Source organism: Macaca thibetana, chromosome 19, assembly GCF_024542745.1.
Source record: "Macaca thibetana thibetana isolate TM-01 chromosome 19, ASM2454274v1, whole genome shotgun sequence".
NCBI classification, from domain to species: Eukaryota; Metazoa; Chordata; class Mammalia; order Primates; family Cercopithecidae; genus Macaca; species Macaca thibetana.
Window position 1 is genome coordinate 7,312,298 of NC_065596.1, and position 12,213 is coordinate 7,324,510.

General features: G+C 52.8%; 3 protein-coding genes across 8 annotated transcripts in view; all 3 read right to left on the reverse strand.

The window, feature by feature from the left end:
• DDA1 (DET1 and DDB1 associated 1) overlaps positions 1-2,343 on the reverse strand; it is a 44,345-nt gene extending 42,002 nt beyond the window's left edge. Inside the window, exon 1 of the mRNA XM_050769878.1 lies at positions 2,340-2,343. The gene's annotated coding sequence lies outside the window, so the exon portion shown is untranslated. The remainder of the gene's footprint in view (positions 1-2,339) is intronic.
• The window catches only part of BABAM1 (BRISC and BRCA1 A complex member 1), an 11,759-nt gene extending 394 nt beyond the window's left edge, over positions 1-11,365 (reverse strand). Inside the window, exons 1-10 of one of the 3 annotated variants that reach the window (XM_050769733.1) lie at positions 11,266-11,365; positions 10,355-10,425; positions 9,679-9,976; positions 7,629-7,687; positions 4,881-5,001; positions 4,720-4,798; positions 2,765-2,813; positions 1,955-2,084; positions 1,669-1,755; positions 1-99 (exon numbers count right to left, since the gene is read on the reverse strand). The exon at positions 1-99 is cut by the window's left edge and continues 394 nt beyond it. In XM_050769733.1, the coding sequence (XP_050625690.1) occupies positions 1-99; positions 1,669-1,755; positions 1,955-2,084; positions 2,765-2,813; positions 4,720-4,798; positions 4,881-5,001; positions 7,629-7,687; positions 9,679-9,976; positions 10,355-10,374 (942 nt within the window). In that variant the 5' untranslated portion in view covers positions 10,375-10,425; positions 11,266-11,365. Of the gene's footprint in view, positions 100-1,668; positions 1,756-1,954; positions 2,085-2,764; positions 2,814-4,719; positions 4,799-4,880; positions 5,002-7,628; positions 7,688-9,678; positions 10,015-10,354; positions 10,426-11,265 lie in introns of all 3 variants that reach the window. The other 2 variants (XM_050769735.1, XM_050769734.1) reach the window with 2 other exon arrangements.
• Positions 1-12,213, reverse strand: part of MRPL34 (mitochondrial ribosomal protein L34) — a 72,430-nt gene that overhangs the window by 28,283 nt on the left and 31,934 nt on the right. Inside the window, exon 1 of one of the 4 annotated variants that reach the window (XM_050769849.1) lies at positions 2,548-2,551. The exons of the other annotated variants lie outside the window; for them this stretch is intronic. The gene's annotated coding sequence lies outside the window, so the exon portion shown is untranslated. Of the gene's footprint in view, positions 1-2,547; positions 2,552-12,213 lie in introns of those variants that run through there. 4 annotated transcript variants of the gene reach the window in all.

Consider the following 12,213-nt stretch of genomic DNA (forward strand, 5'->3'; position numbering starts at 1 on the left):
CATGCAGTTGTGCAACTCCAGGGCTGGCCCAGCCAGCGCCACCTCATACTTGTAGCTGGTACCCTTGGTATCCAGGCTGCCCATGAAGGCAAACATGTCCTGGGGAGGGGCGGGGGTCAGTGAAGGACTGTTCAGGCAGAGGTTACCCCAACAGGCCCTTCATATCCCTGGAGGGCTTCTCAGAAGAGGGGACATCTGGGGTGGGTTCTAAAGGGTGAAGAGGAGTTTGCCAAGCAGAAACCATTCATACATTGAGCAAACATTCCCTGCCACGGACCCAGTGTTAGGGATCCGAAGAGGTCCTAGTCATGGACCCCAAAGAGTCCCCAGTGTGGAGAGACACAGTCAGATACAGACACATTCTCCTGGCCCCCACTTTGATCCTTCTTGAAAAACAGGGAGGGCTTCTCAGAGGAGGGATTTTTTATTTTACTTTTTTTTTTGTTGAGATGGGGTTTCGCTGTGGTTCCCAGGCTGGTGTGCAATGGCACCATCTCAGTTCACCACAACCTCCACCTCCCAGGTTCAAACGATTCTCCTGCCTCAGCCTCCTGAGTAGATGGGATTTCAGGCATGCGCCACCATGCCCGGTTAATTTTGTATTTTTAGTAGAGACACGGTTTCTCCATATTGGTCAGGCTGGTCCGAACTCGTGACTCAGGTGATCCACCTGCCTCGGCCTCCCAAAGTGCTGGGATTACAGGTATGCACCACTGCTGCCTGGCCCGATTTTTATTTTTTGACACAGGGTCTCCGCCCTGTCACCCAGGCTGGAGTGCAGTGGCTTGATCATAGCTCACTGCAATCTCCACCTTTCGGGCTTAAGCGAGCCTCCTGTCTCAGCCTCCCGAGTAGCTGGGACCACAGGCATACACCACCACGCCTGGCAAGAGGGGGGACTTTTGATTTGGGTATTGAAGTATGAGGAGGAGCTGGTCTCAACTCCCTGTTCATAGTTGGGTAAACTGAGGTTCAGAGAAGTAAGTAGTCCACTTGAAGTCCCACAGCTAGTTCAGGTCTGGGATGTGAAGGCCCAGCAGGGCCTTTGTAGTCCAAGAGGGATGGATGCTCTAGGCTGAGGGCACAGCGAGGTCAAAGGCAGGAAGAAAGGGAAGAGGGAGCCGGTCGCGGTGGCTCACGCCTCTAATCCCAGCACTTTGGGATGCTGAGGCAGGCAGATCACCTGAGGTCAGGAGTTCAAGACCAGCCTGGCCAACATGGTGAAACCCCGTCTCTACTAAAAATACAAAAATTAACCTGGTGTGATGGCAGGTACCTATATTCCCAGCTACTCGGGAGGCTGACGCACGAGAATTGCTTGAACCCAGGAGGCAGAGGTTGCAGTGGGCCGAGATCGTGCCACTGCACTCCAGCCTGGGAGACAGACAGACGGAGACTCTGTCTCAAACAAAAAAAAAAAGAAAGGAAAGCAAGGAACACTGGGGATGGGGGAGGCAGGACTCAAGATGTTTGCCTGGACCATCGTCCCAATGGCTTTCACAGCAGACAACTGGGAAACAGCTGTTCAATGACCAAATGCCATGACCCACCCCGGCCAGGGCTCCAGGGCTACCAAATGGAGGTAGAGACCCCCAGACCCAGCGCAGGTGTGTTCCAAGACATCCTGTCCACGCCCGCTTGCCACTCACACCTGCTGCGGCCTCTCACCTTCCAGCTCATCTCCTCCTCCTTCTCCTCGGTGCCATTGTGGATGTAAACAACGTCAAAGAAGAAATATGGGCACTGGAACATTTTCTGTGGGGGAAGTAAAGAACACCAGCCTCTGGGGCTTGGGTCACCCCATGCCCCACATCTATAACTCCCCTATTTCTGCCTCAGACTCTGGGAACTTGCCTCTAGGCACCCCAGCCTCTGTGGTTGGGAAGTCCCTCCTGGTGTCTAACCACCATCCTCATGGCTGCAGGCACCCCTCCCTCTCCCAGGCCTCACCCACCTTCATGGGCTCCGTCAAGGAGAACTGGGGCTGGCAGGGTGGACGGCTGTAGACAAGGATGGTGCGGACCACATATGGCGGGGGAATCGTCTGCACGTTCTCTGTGACCGGAAGCTCAGTTTTCTGCTGGCTGCATACCCGGGAGGAGGGAGCAGTCAGAGCAGCCTGTGGGGGTCTGCCCCTCTTATCACCCTCAGAGAGACCCTAGATGCTCACCAGGCAGGTGAGGCCCCACTGATGTCTCCCAAGTTCACTGCTGCCTGTGAGGTGTCCCGTAAGCGGTTCCCTCTGCCCTGAGCATGTGCCCAGCCTCACCCCTCTGAGTGCAATGGTGAGATCTTGGCTCACTGCAACCTCTGCCTCCCAGGTTCAAGGAATTCTCCTGCCCCGGCCTCTCAAGTAGCTGGGATTACCGGCGCCCATCACCACGTCCAGCTAATTTTTGTATTTTTAGTAGAGATGCACTTTCACCACGCTGGCCAGGCTGGTCTCAAACTCCTGACCTCAGGAGATCTGCCTGCCTCGGCCTCCCAAAGTGCTGGGATTACAGGCCTGAGCTACCACGCCTGGACCACCCTCAGTGTCCTGAGCATCCCCCATCACTGCTGTCAGCTGGAGCTGCCTAGCAACACGTGCATCTCCATCGGCCCCCATGCTCCCAAGACACATAAATGAGGAATTGCTCAGGGCGAGGTTGGAAGGGAGGAGGCTTTAAGGCTCTCTAGATTATTTCTGGGCTATTTGGGGCTTCTTCCCACAAGTGACCCTTCTCTTTGAAGGTGAGTAAGAATTTATCCGCAGGGGACTTACATGAGGCTGAAAAGTCCTTCCAGATCTGGTGGGGATGCTAAGGAGAAGGCTGGTAGAGCACGAGTGAGCAGGAACAGGTGGCTTCCCTGGTCCTGACGCCAGAGGAGACCCGGCACCCCTGCAGACGCACCATGTGACCCTGGCCAAGTCACTTGCCCTCTCTGACACTCGAATTCCCCTCAGCATGGATCACAAAATAGGGTGCTGGCACCAGATGACTTTAAGACTCTTGGTATGCCAGGCACAGTGGCTCATGCCTGCAATCTCAGCACTTTGGGAGGCCAAGGCAGGTGGCCCACCTGAGGTCAGGAGTTTGAGATCAGCCTGGCCAACATGGTGAAACCCCATCTCTACTAAAAATACAATATTAGCTGGGCCTGGTGGCGCATGTCTGTAATCCCAGCTACTTGGGAGGCTAAGGCAGGAAAATTGCTTGAACTTGGGAGGTGGAGATTGCGGTGAGCCGAGATCGTGCTGCTGCACTCCAGCCTGGGCAACAAGAGCGAGACTCCATCTCAAAAACAATAATAAATAAGATCCACAGGGAGCCATGGGAGGTTTTGGACCAGAGATGGGATGGAATCTAATTTGTTTTAAAACAGAATGGGGCCGGGCATGGTGGCTCATGCCTGTAATCTCAGCATTTTGGGAGGCTGGGGTGGGAGGATCACTTGAGCCCAGGAATTCAAGACCAGCCTGGGCAACATAGCAAGACCCCGTTTCTAAAAAACATACAAAATTCGCCGGGCGTGGTGGCTCAAGCCTGTAATCCCAGCACTCTGGGAGGCCGAGACGGGCGGATCACGAGGTCAGGAGATCGAGACCATCCTGGCTAACACGGTGAAACCCCGTCTCTACTAAAAAATACAAAAAAACTAGCCGGGTGAGGTGGCAGGCGGCTGTAGTCCCAGCTACTCGGGAGGCTGAGGCAGGATAATGGCGTAAACCTGGGAGGCGGAGCTTGCAGTGAGCTGAGATCCGGCCACTGCACTTCAGCCTGGGCGACAGAGCTAGACTCCGTCTCAAAAAAAAAAAAAACATACTAAATTAGCCAGGTGTGGTGGTGCACACCTATAATCCCAGCTACCTGGGAGGCTGAGGCAGGAGAATCACTTGAACCTGGGAGGTGGAACTTACAATGAGCCAAGATTGCACCATTGCACTCAGCCAGGGCAATGAGAGCAAAACTCCGTCTCAAAAAAAAAAAAAGAGCAAAAAAAAAAAAGCTCCCCTTTCCTGCATGGCTGGGGCCACTGTCCTCCAAACAAAAGAGCCAGGGGTGTTCTCGTCCTCCTGAAAAAAACTCTAACCATTTTTTACCGTTTTAACTTAGAAGAGTCCTATTCTATTTCAGTTTGGGGCCACATATGAGCCTTTTATGTCCAAATTACCATAAAATGTCCTGCGCCCAGGTTCAAGGGGCTGTAGGAGGAATGATGACATTTCTGTCACACACTGCCATTTATTGAGCATCAACTGTATGCCCAGCCCTGTGTGAGGTGATCCCCTTGTGGGTAAATTCTGGACCTCCTAAGTACAAAGAAGGTACTTTTTTTTTTTTTTTTTTTTTTTTAAGATGGAGTCTCATTCGGTCATCCAGGCTGGAGTGCAGTGGCGAGATCTCAGCTCACTGCTACCTCCGCCTCCCGGGTTCAAGTGATTCTTGAGCCTCAGCCTCACAAGTCGCTGGGATTACAGGCGGGGACCACCGTGCCTGGACCAAACGAAGTACTTTCACTTCTGTATTATTACAGCATCTCCATGGGGTAGGCAGCTTTGTGCCTTCCACAGTACGGATGGGGAAACTGAGGCTCAGAGGGGTGACCTTCCCAGCCTTGGCAGGACCGAGATCTGAACTTCAGCCAGCCAGAGTCAGAACTCAGACTTTCCTGAGCCCCAAGGACGATAGAAGGAGACAGCCCCCTTCACAGGGACACCTCTGCCAGGAAGGATACTGAAGGTGGAACAGGAGGCCGTCTCCAGATCATAGAGGCAGCTGCAGAGCTCACGGGGGTCGGAGGTCAGGCCGGACAGCTGCAGGGAAGCAAAGGTCTCAGCGCGGTGCTCCCCGGGCCCCAGGGGACCCCCAGGCACCCAGCGCCTGCCCAGGCCTCACCCAGGCCGTGTCGTCATTCACCACCACCAGTGCAAACTCGTGGCTTTTGTCGATCTTGTGTTTTGTCCGTACGAACATCTCGATCATCTTCTGGGAGACGTTGAGGGCATTGGTTTTGGAGCTGGAGAGGCAGAGTAGAGGGGAATTAAGGTTCCCTCAGGGCCGGGTGCGGTGGCTCACGCCTGTAATCCCAGCACTTTGTGAGGCCGAGGCGGGTGGATCACGAGGTCAGGAGTTCAAGACCAGCCCGGCCAAGATGGTGAAACCCCGTCTCTGCTAAAAATACAAAAAAATTAGCCAGGCGTGGTGGCGGGCGCCTGTAATCCCAGGTACTCAGGAGGCTGAGTCAGAGAACTGCTTGAACCCGGAAGGCAGAGGTTTCAGTGAGCCGAGATCGTGCCACTGCACTCCAACAGAGCGAGACTCCATCTCAAAAAAAAAAAAAAAAGATTCCTTCAGCCACCCTCCTCTGAGAACCCTGTACCAGCTAGATAAGGCCCTAGAGGTACAGGTCATACTGCAGGGGGATGGCGGAGCTCAGCCACAAACCCAGTAGTCTGGCTGACGTCTGAGCTCCTGCCCTCTCCAAATGGTCCCTCTGTGCATATGGGGATCAAGGTTCGTCTAGACTCACTGCAGGAACTTTGCTCAGCCATGGGCTGATTGCCGCTGAGGGGAAGGAGGTGCCATCTTCAACATCTCCAAGGAGCCCTCAAGCCCCATCCAGGCCCTGCCACTCAAACTGCCCCCTACCCCAGATACATGACTCCAGGCAAGGGCTTCAGGGCCAGCTGGGCCTGGGTCCCAATCCTGGCTCTGCCCCATTGCTCTGAGCCCTCAACTGAGCAGGTCACTTTGCTTCTTGGCATCTCCAAGTCATTGCTATGAATGGAGGCTCAATGGGTCATAGCCTTAACATTACCAGTTGTCCTTACTACTCTTTTTTTTTTTTGAGACGGAGTCTCGCTCTATTCCCCAGGCTGGAGTGCAGTGGTGCGATCTAGGCTCACTGCAAGCTCCGCCTCCCGGGATCATGCCTTTCTCCTGCCTCAGCCTCCTGAGTAGCTGGGACTACAGGTGCCCGCCACCGAATCCGGCTAATTTTTTTTTTGTATTTTTAGTAGAGACGAGGTTTCACCGTGGTCTCGATCTCCTGACCTTGTGATCCGCCCGCCTCGGCCTCCCAAAGTGCTGGGATTACAGGCGTGAGCCACCGCGCCCAGCCACTACTCTTTTTTTATTTTGCTTTTTGTGAGATGGAGTTTCGTTCTTGTTGCCCAGGCTGGAGTGCAATAGCGTGATCTCGGCTCACCGCAACCTCCGTCTCCCGGATTAAAGTGATTCTCCTGTCTCAGCCTCCCGAATAGCTGGGACTACAGGCATGTGCCACCGTGCCCAGCTAATCTTTGTATTTTTAGTAGAGGTGGGGGTTTTACTATGTCAGCCAGGCTGGTCTCAAACTCCAGACCTCGTGATCCGCCCACCTCGGCCTCCCAAAGTAATCCCAGCACTTTGGGAGGCCGAGGCGGGTGGATCACGGGGTCAGGAGATTGAGACCACCCTCACTAACACGGTGAAACCCCGTCTCTACTAAAAACACAAAAAAATTAGCCGGGCGTGGTGGAGGTGGGCACCTGTAGTCCCAGCTACTCGGGAGGCTGAAGCAGGAGAATGGTGTGAAACTGGGAGGCGGAGCTTGCAGTGAGCGGAGATAGTGCCATTGCACTCTAGCCTGGGCGACAGAGCAAGATTCCGTCTCAAAAAAAAAGGCCGGGCGCGGTGGCTCAAGCCTGTAATCCCAGCACTTTGGGAGGCCGAGGCGGGCGGATCACAAGGTCAGGAGATCGAGACCACAGTGAAACCCCGTCTCTACTAAAAATACAAAAAATTAGCCGGGCGCGGTGGCGGGCGCCTGTAGTCCTAGCTACTCAGGAGGCTGAGGCAGGAGAATGGCGTGAACCCAGGAGGCGGAGCTTGCAGTGAGCCGAGATCGCGCCACTGCACTCCAGCCTGGGCAACAGCGTGAGACTCCGTCTCAAAAAAAAAAAAAAAAAAAAAAAAAAAAAAAAAAAAAAGAGACAAAGTCTCGCTCTATCACCCATGCTGGAGTGTGGTGGCAAAATCATAGCTCATTGCAGCCTCAAACTCTTGGGATCAATCGACCCTCCCAGCTTGCCCTCCCAAGTAGCTGGGAGTCTAGGAGCATGCCACCATGCCCAGCCAAGGCAGGCAGACTTCAGATCAGGAGTTTTGAGACCAGCCTGGACAACATGGCAAAACTCTTGTCTCTACTAAAAATACAAAAATTAATCGAGCATGGTGTTGCATGCCTGTAATCTCAGCTGCTCAGGAGGCTGAGGCACAAGAATCACTTGAACCTGGGAGGTAGGGGTTGCAGTGAGCTGAGCTCACTCCATTGCACTCCAGCCTGGGCAAGAGAGTGACACCCTGTCTCAAAAACAAATAAATGAATAAATACATATATATATTTTTTTAGAGAGATGGGGTCCATGTTGCCCAGACTAGTCTTGAACCCCTAGCCTCAAGTGATCTTCCTATCTCAGCCTTCCGAGTTACTGGGATTACAGGCATGAGCCACTGCACCTGGCTCTTGCTACTCTCTGATACTGCCAGTCCTGAAGCCAGACCAAGCTGGCTTGGTGAGTTTCAGAGTAAGAGCCCCATATCTTTTGGGCTGGACCCTCACAGCCATGGCCGCATGTTCAAGCCCTAAAATGTCCCTCTTACCCGTTGAACGACTCCAGCTTTGGCAGTGACATTTCCTCTGACAGGTCCAGGCAGATAATCTGCAAGGTAGTTGGAGGGTGGTGAGCGTCCTCTGACCTTAACGTTGGCCCCCACACCACTCACTGGCCCTCTTCAAGCTGCCCTGTCTGAAAAGGCAGTACGGTGACCCCTAATCGTGAGCCAAGCCATCCACTTTGAAAAGCAATGGCTTAGAAGCATGGGTGCTGAACTGGGAGTCCATGTAGAAAAGCAAATCAATGAGCCAGAGAATGTGTGACACAGAAACACAGAAATGAGGATATAGTGGGTCGAACTGTGGCTCCCAAAAGACATGTCCACCCAGAACCTGAGAATGTGACCTTATTTGGCCAGGCACAGTGGCTCACAGCTGTAATCCCAGCACTTAGGGAGGCCAAGGAAGGCAGATCACTTGAGGTCAGGAGTTTGAGACCAGCCTGGCCAACATGGCGAAACTCCATCTCTACTAAAAATACAAAAAATTGGTTAGGTGTGGTGGCATGCACCTGTAATCCCAGCTACTCGGGAGGCTAAACCAAGAGAATTGCTTGAACCCGGGAGGTGGAGGTTGCAGTGAGCCCTGATTGCACCACTGCACTCCAGCCTGGGTGACAGAGTGGAACTCTGTCTCAAAAAAAAAAAAAAAAAGAGGCCAGACATGGTGGCTCCCACCTGTAATCCCAGCACCTTGGGAGGCTGAGGCAGGCAGATCATGAGGTCAGGAGATCAAGACCATCCTGGCCAACATGGTAAAACCTGGTCTCTACTAAAAAATACAAAAAGTAGTTGGGTGTGGTGGTGAGTGCCTGTAATCCCAGTTACTCGGGAGGCTGAGGCGGGAGAATCGTTTGAACCAGGGAGCTGGCGGTTGCAGTGAGCTGAGATCACGCCACTGCACTCCAGCCTGATGACAGAGCGGGACTCTATCTCAAAGAAAAAAAAAAAAAGAATGTGATCTTATTTGGAATCAGGGTCTCTGCAAATGTAATTAAAGTAAGGGTCTTGAGATAAGATCCTGTTTTGATGACAAGTGTCCTTATAGGAGACAGAAGAGAAGACAGTGAGAAAGGCTTTATGAGGACTGGACAGAATTGGGCAAAGACAGCCGAGTACAGTGGCTCATGCCTCTAGTCCCAGCACTTTGGGAGGCCAAAGCGGGTGGATCACCTGAGCTCAGGAGTTCGAGACCAGCCAGGCCAACATGGTGAAATCCCGTCTCTCCTAAAAATTAGCTGGGTGTGGTGGCATGCGCGTGTAGTCCCAGCTACTAGGAGGACTGAGGCAGGAGGATCACTTGAACCCAGGAGGTGGAGGTTGCAGTGAGCTGAGATCGTGCCACTGCACTCCAGCCTGGGCGACAGAGTGAGATTCTGTCTCAAAAAAAAAAAAAAAAAACATTGGGCAAAGACTAGAGTGATGCAGCCATAAGCCAAGGAATGCCAGGAGCCACCAGAGGCTAGAAGAGGCAAGAAGGGGCCAGGTGGGGTGGCTCATGCCTATAATCCCATCACTTTGGGAGGCCAAGGCAGGCGGATCACCTAAGGTCAGGAGTTCAAGACCAGCCTGGCCAATGTGGTGAAACCCTGTCTCTACTAAAAATACAAAAATTAGCCGGGCATGGTGGCGCACGCTTCTAATCCCAGCTACTCGGGAGGCTGAGGCAGGAGAATTGCTTGAACCCGTGAGGCAGAGGTTGCAGTGAGCCAAGATCGTGCCATTGCACTCCAGCCTGGGCAACAAGAGCGAAACTCCATCGCAAAAAAAAAAAAAAAAAACAGACAGACAAAAAGAAGAGGCAAGAAAGAATCCTCCCTTAGAGCCTCCAGAGGGGGCGTGGCCCTGCCGACACCTGACTTCTGGCCCCAAGAACTGTGAGAGAATAAATTTCTCTGGTTGAAAGCTACCAAGTCCATGGTGACATGTGGCAGCCACAGGTAACTAATACAAAGGGAATGTCTGTAGAGTGAATCCCAAAAGACAAGATGCTAGGTTTCCTAACATCTTAGAGCCCCAGGCCACCCCTTCTACTTACCACCTTCTCTGGACAGTTGACCCTTGGTGTCCGAATTTGGACCTCAGGGGCTGGCGGGGGCACTTGCCAGGACTTAGGGCCGGCTCCTGAAGTGTTGGGGCTCCCATCATCAGCACTGGCAGCCTCACCCTCACCCTCGCTGCGGCTGCCCACGCTGGCCTGTGCCCCCACCGCCCGGTCCTCAGCCCCTTCAGGATTGGAGCGAGTGCGGGGCCGAGGCTCTGCTGCGTGCTCCTCTTCCTCCTCCTCCTCTTCAGTGGGGCTGCTGGGCTCCACCACTTCCATGGCTCCTGTGTGGCTAGATGGAACACGGACAGGGGAAGCCAGAATCCTCCCCTTGGGAGTTTTAAAAACATTTGGTTACGGTCAGGCATGGTGGCTCACGCCTGTAATCCCCGCACTTTGGGAGGCCGAGGCAGGCGGATCACCTGAGCTTGGAAGTTCAAGACCAGCCTCACCAACATGGAGAAATCCCATCTCTACTAAAAATACAAAATTAGCCAGGCGTGGTGGTGCATGCGTGTAATCCCAGCTACTTGGGAGGCTAAGGCAGGAGAATCGATTGAACCTGGGAGGGGTGGTTGCAGTGAGCCGAAATCCTGCCATGCACTCCACCCTGGGCGACAAGAGTGAAACTCTGTCTCAAAAAAAAAAAAAAAAAAAAAAATTTGCTTACTAAGAAGGAAGAGGGGCCATGAGCCGCTTACTGATGATGAGTCACTCTTCTTAGGGAGTCTGTTTCCTCAGCTGTAGAACAAGTGCCTTTTACACCTATCAGCCGAGCAGTCACTCTGACATAAGATAACAGTCCCCCCCTCTTTTTTCCTCTCTCTTTTTTTTTTTTTAACGTAGTGCTAGCCTCATGCCCCTACTCGGCCAGTGAGCACATCCCAGCTCTCTGGCCACTGAAAATGGCTCGGGGATGGGCACATGACCCAAATCAGGCCATTGAGTGGCAGCTCTGCAACTTCTAACACTGCCATCAAGGAAAAGAGACTCCCATTAGAGTTGCAGAGCTGGGAGAATAAAGTTGAGAGCTGCGAGGCGCCCCTTTTGCCTCTAAAGTAAAAAGCGAAATGGTCTCTACCCAGAAAACTGCTGATCGAATTCTGACCACCTGGACCCAGCTCCTATTAGACCCAATCTATAAGCCACTAACTTCCTTTTCTTCCTTAAGCCACATTGAGTAGGGTTTTCTATTACCTAAAACTGAAAACGTCTTGGTGAATAAAGGAATAATAACCTCTAGGACACCCTCGTGCCTAGCGGGTGTCTGCATGAGGGAGAAGCAAAATATTAGGACTGTGGTTCCTCTTGGAGAGAAACAGGACACGAATGGAACAGTTTGTCTATCTGGGCAATAGGCACGGGCTTCCCAAGATGGTCTTTGAGCTCCTTGCAGTCCCCACGCCTCTAAGGAAAACAAAGCTTTAGTGACAGCAAGAAGGATGGAGGCTAGACTGCAGGAGAAACCATAAATAAAGGCGGAAGCCCCAGGAAAGGCTAGGAGCTGGATCTCTCGGGCCAAAGGGAGCTGGGCCCCTAGGAACAGACCCCGCACGCTTTCACCACCCAACTTCGGCTCACCGTAGCCTGAGCCTCCTTCTAAATCAGCCGCCGACTCTCTAGGAAGCCGCCATCTTTACAGTCGGAAGTTGTGCGGCGCAGCCCCGACGCCTCCTGGGAAATGTAGTTCAGCGGGTCGCAGAACAAGCGGAGACAGAAACTAGTTGCAGCTAAGAAGGACTTGGAAGCTGATAGGCTAATACTGGGCTAGGGGGTGGGGTTTGGAGTGCGACAGTGTCAGTGCTCCTACCCTGATAGGCTAAAACGTGGACTACAGGTGGAGTTTGCAATGTGATAGGCTAAGAGGGACGAAGAAGGCCGATTTAGGGAAAGAGGAGGAGCTGATTGGTGGAGCTGGCCTGCGCCTCCGTGTGAGGCAGCTATTCCCATGTGGGCGAGGCCTAAACATCCAGGACCCCTCCCAACTACTTAATTCCTGCTCCTTATTTTACATATATTTGCATGAATCAAAAAATACTTACTCTGGTCTTATTGGGTCACTGTAGGTGGAGGGAAGCTAAGTCAGGCCTATTTCAAGCCTGCCTCCTTTTTCATGGCTTTTTTCTTTCTTATTTTTAGAGACAGGGTATCGCTCTGTCGCCCAAACTAGACTGCAGTCACGCGATCCTGGCTAGTCACTACAGCTAAGCGATCTCTCAAGTAGCTGGGACTACAGGCGAGGACCATCGCTCAGGCTAAACCAGCCTTCCATTTTTTTTTTTTTTTTCCAGACGGAGTCTCACTCTGTCGCCCAGGCCGCCGTTGTCTTCTTAGTGCACACTTCTCCCTTAGCCCCAGAAGTATTTATTTATTTATTTATTTACTTATTTACTTATTTATCTATTTGAGACGGAGTCTTTCTGTCGCCCAGGCTGGAGTGCAGTGGCGCGATCCGCCGCCTCCCGGGTTCACGCCATTCTCCTGCCTCAGCCTCCAGAGAAGCTGGGACTACAGGTGCCCGCCACCACG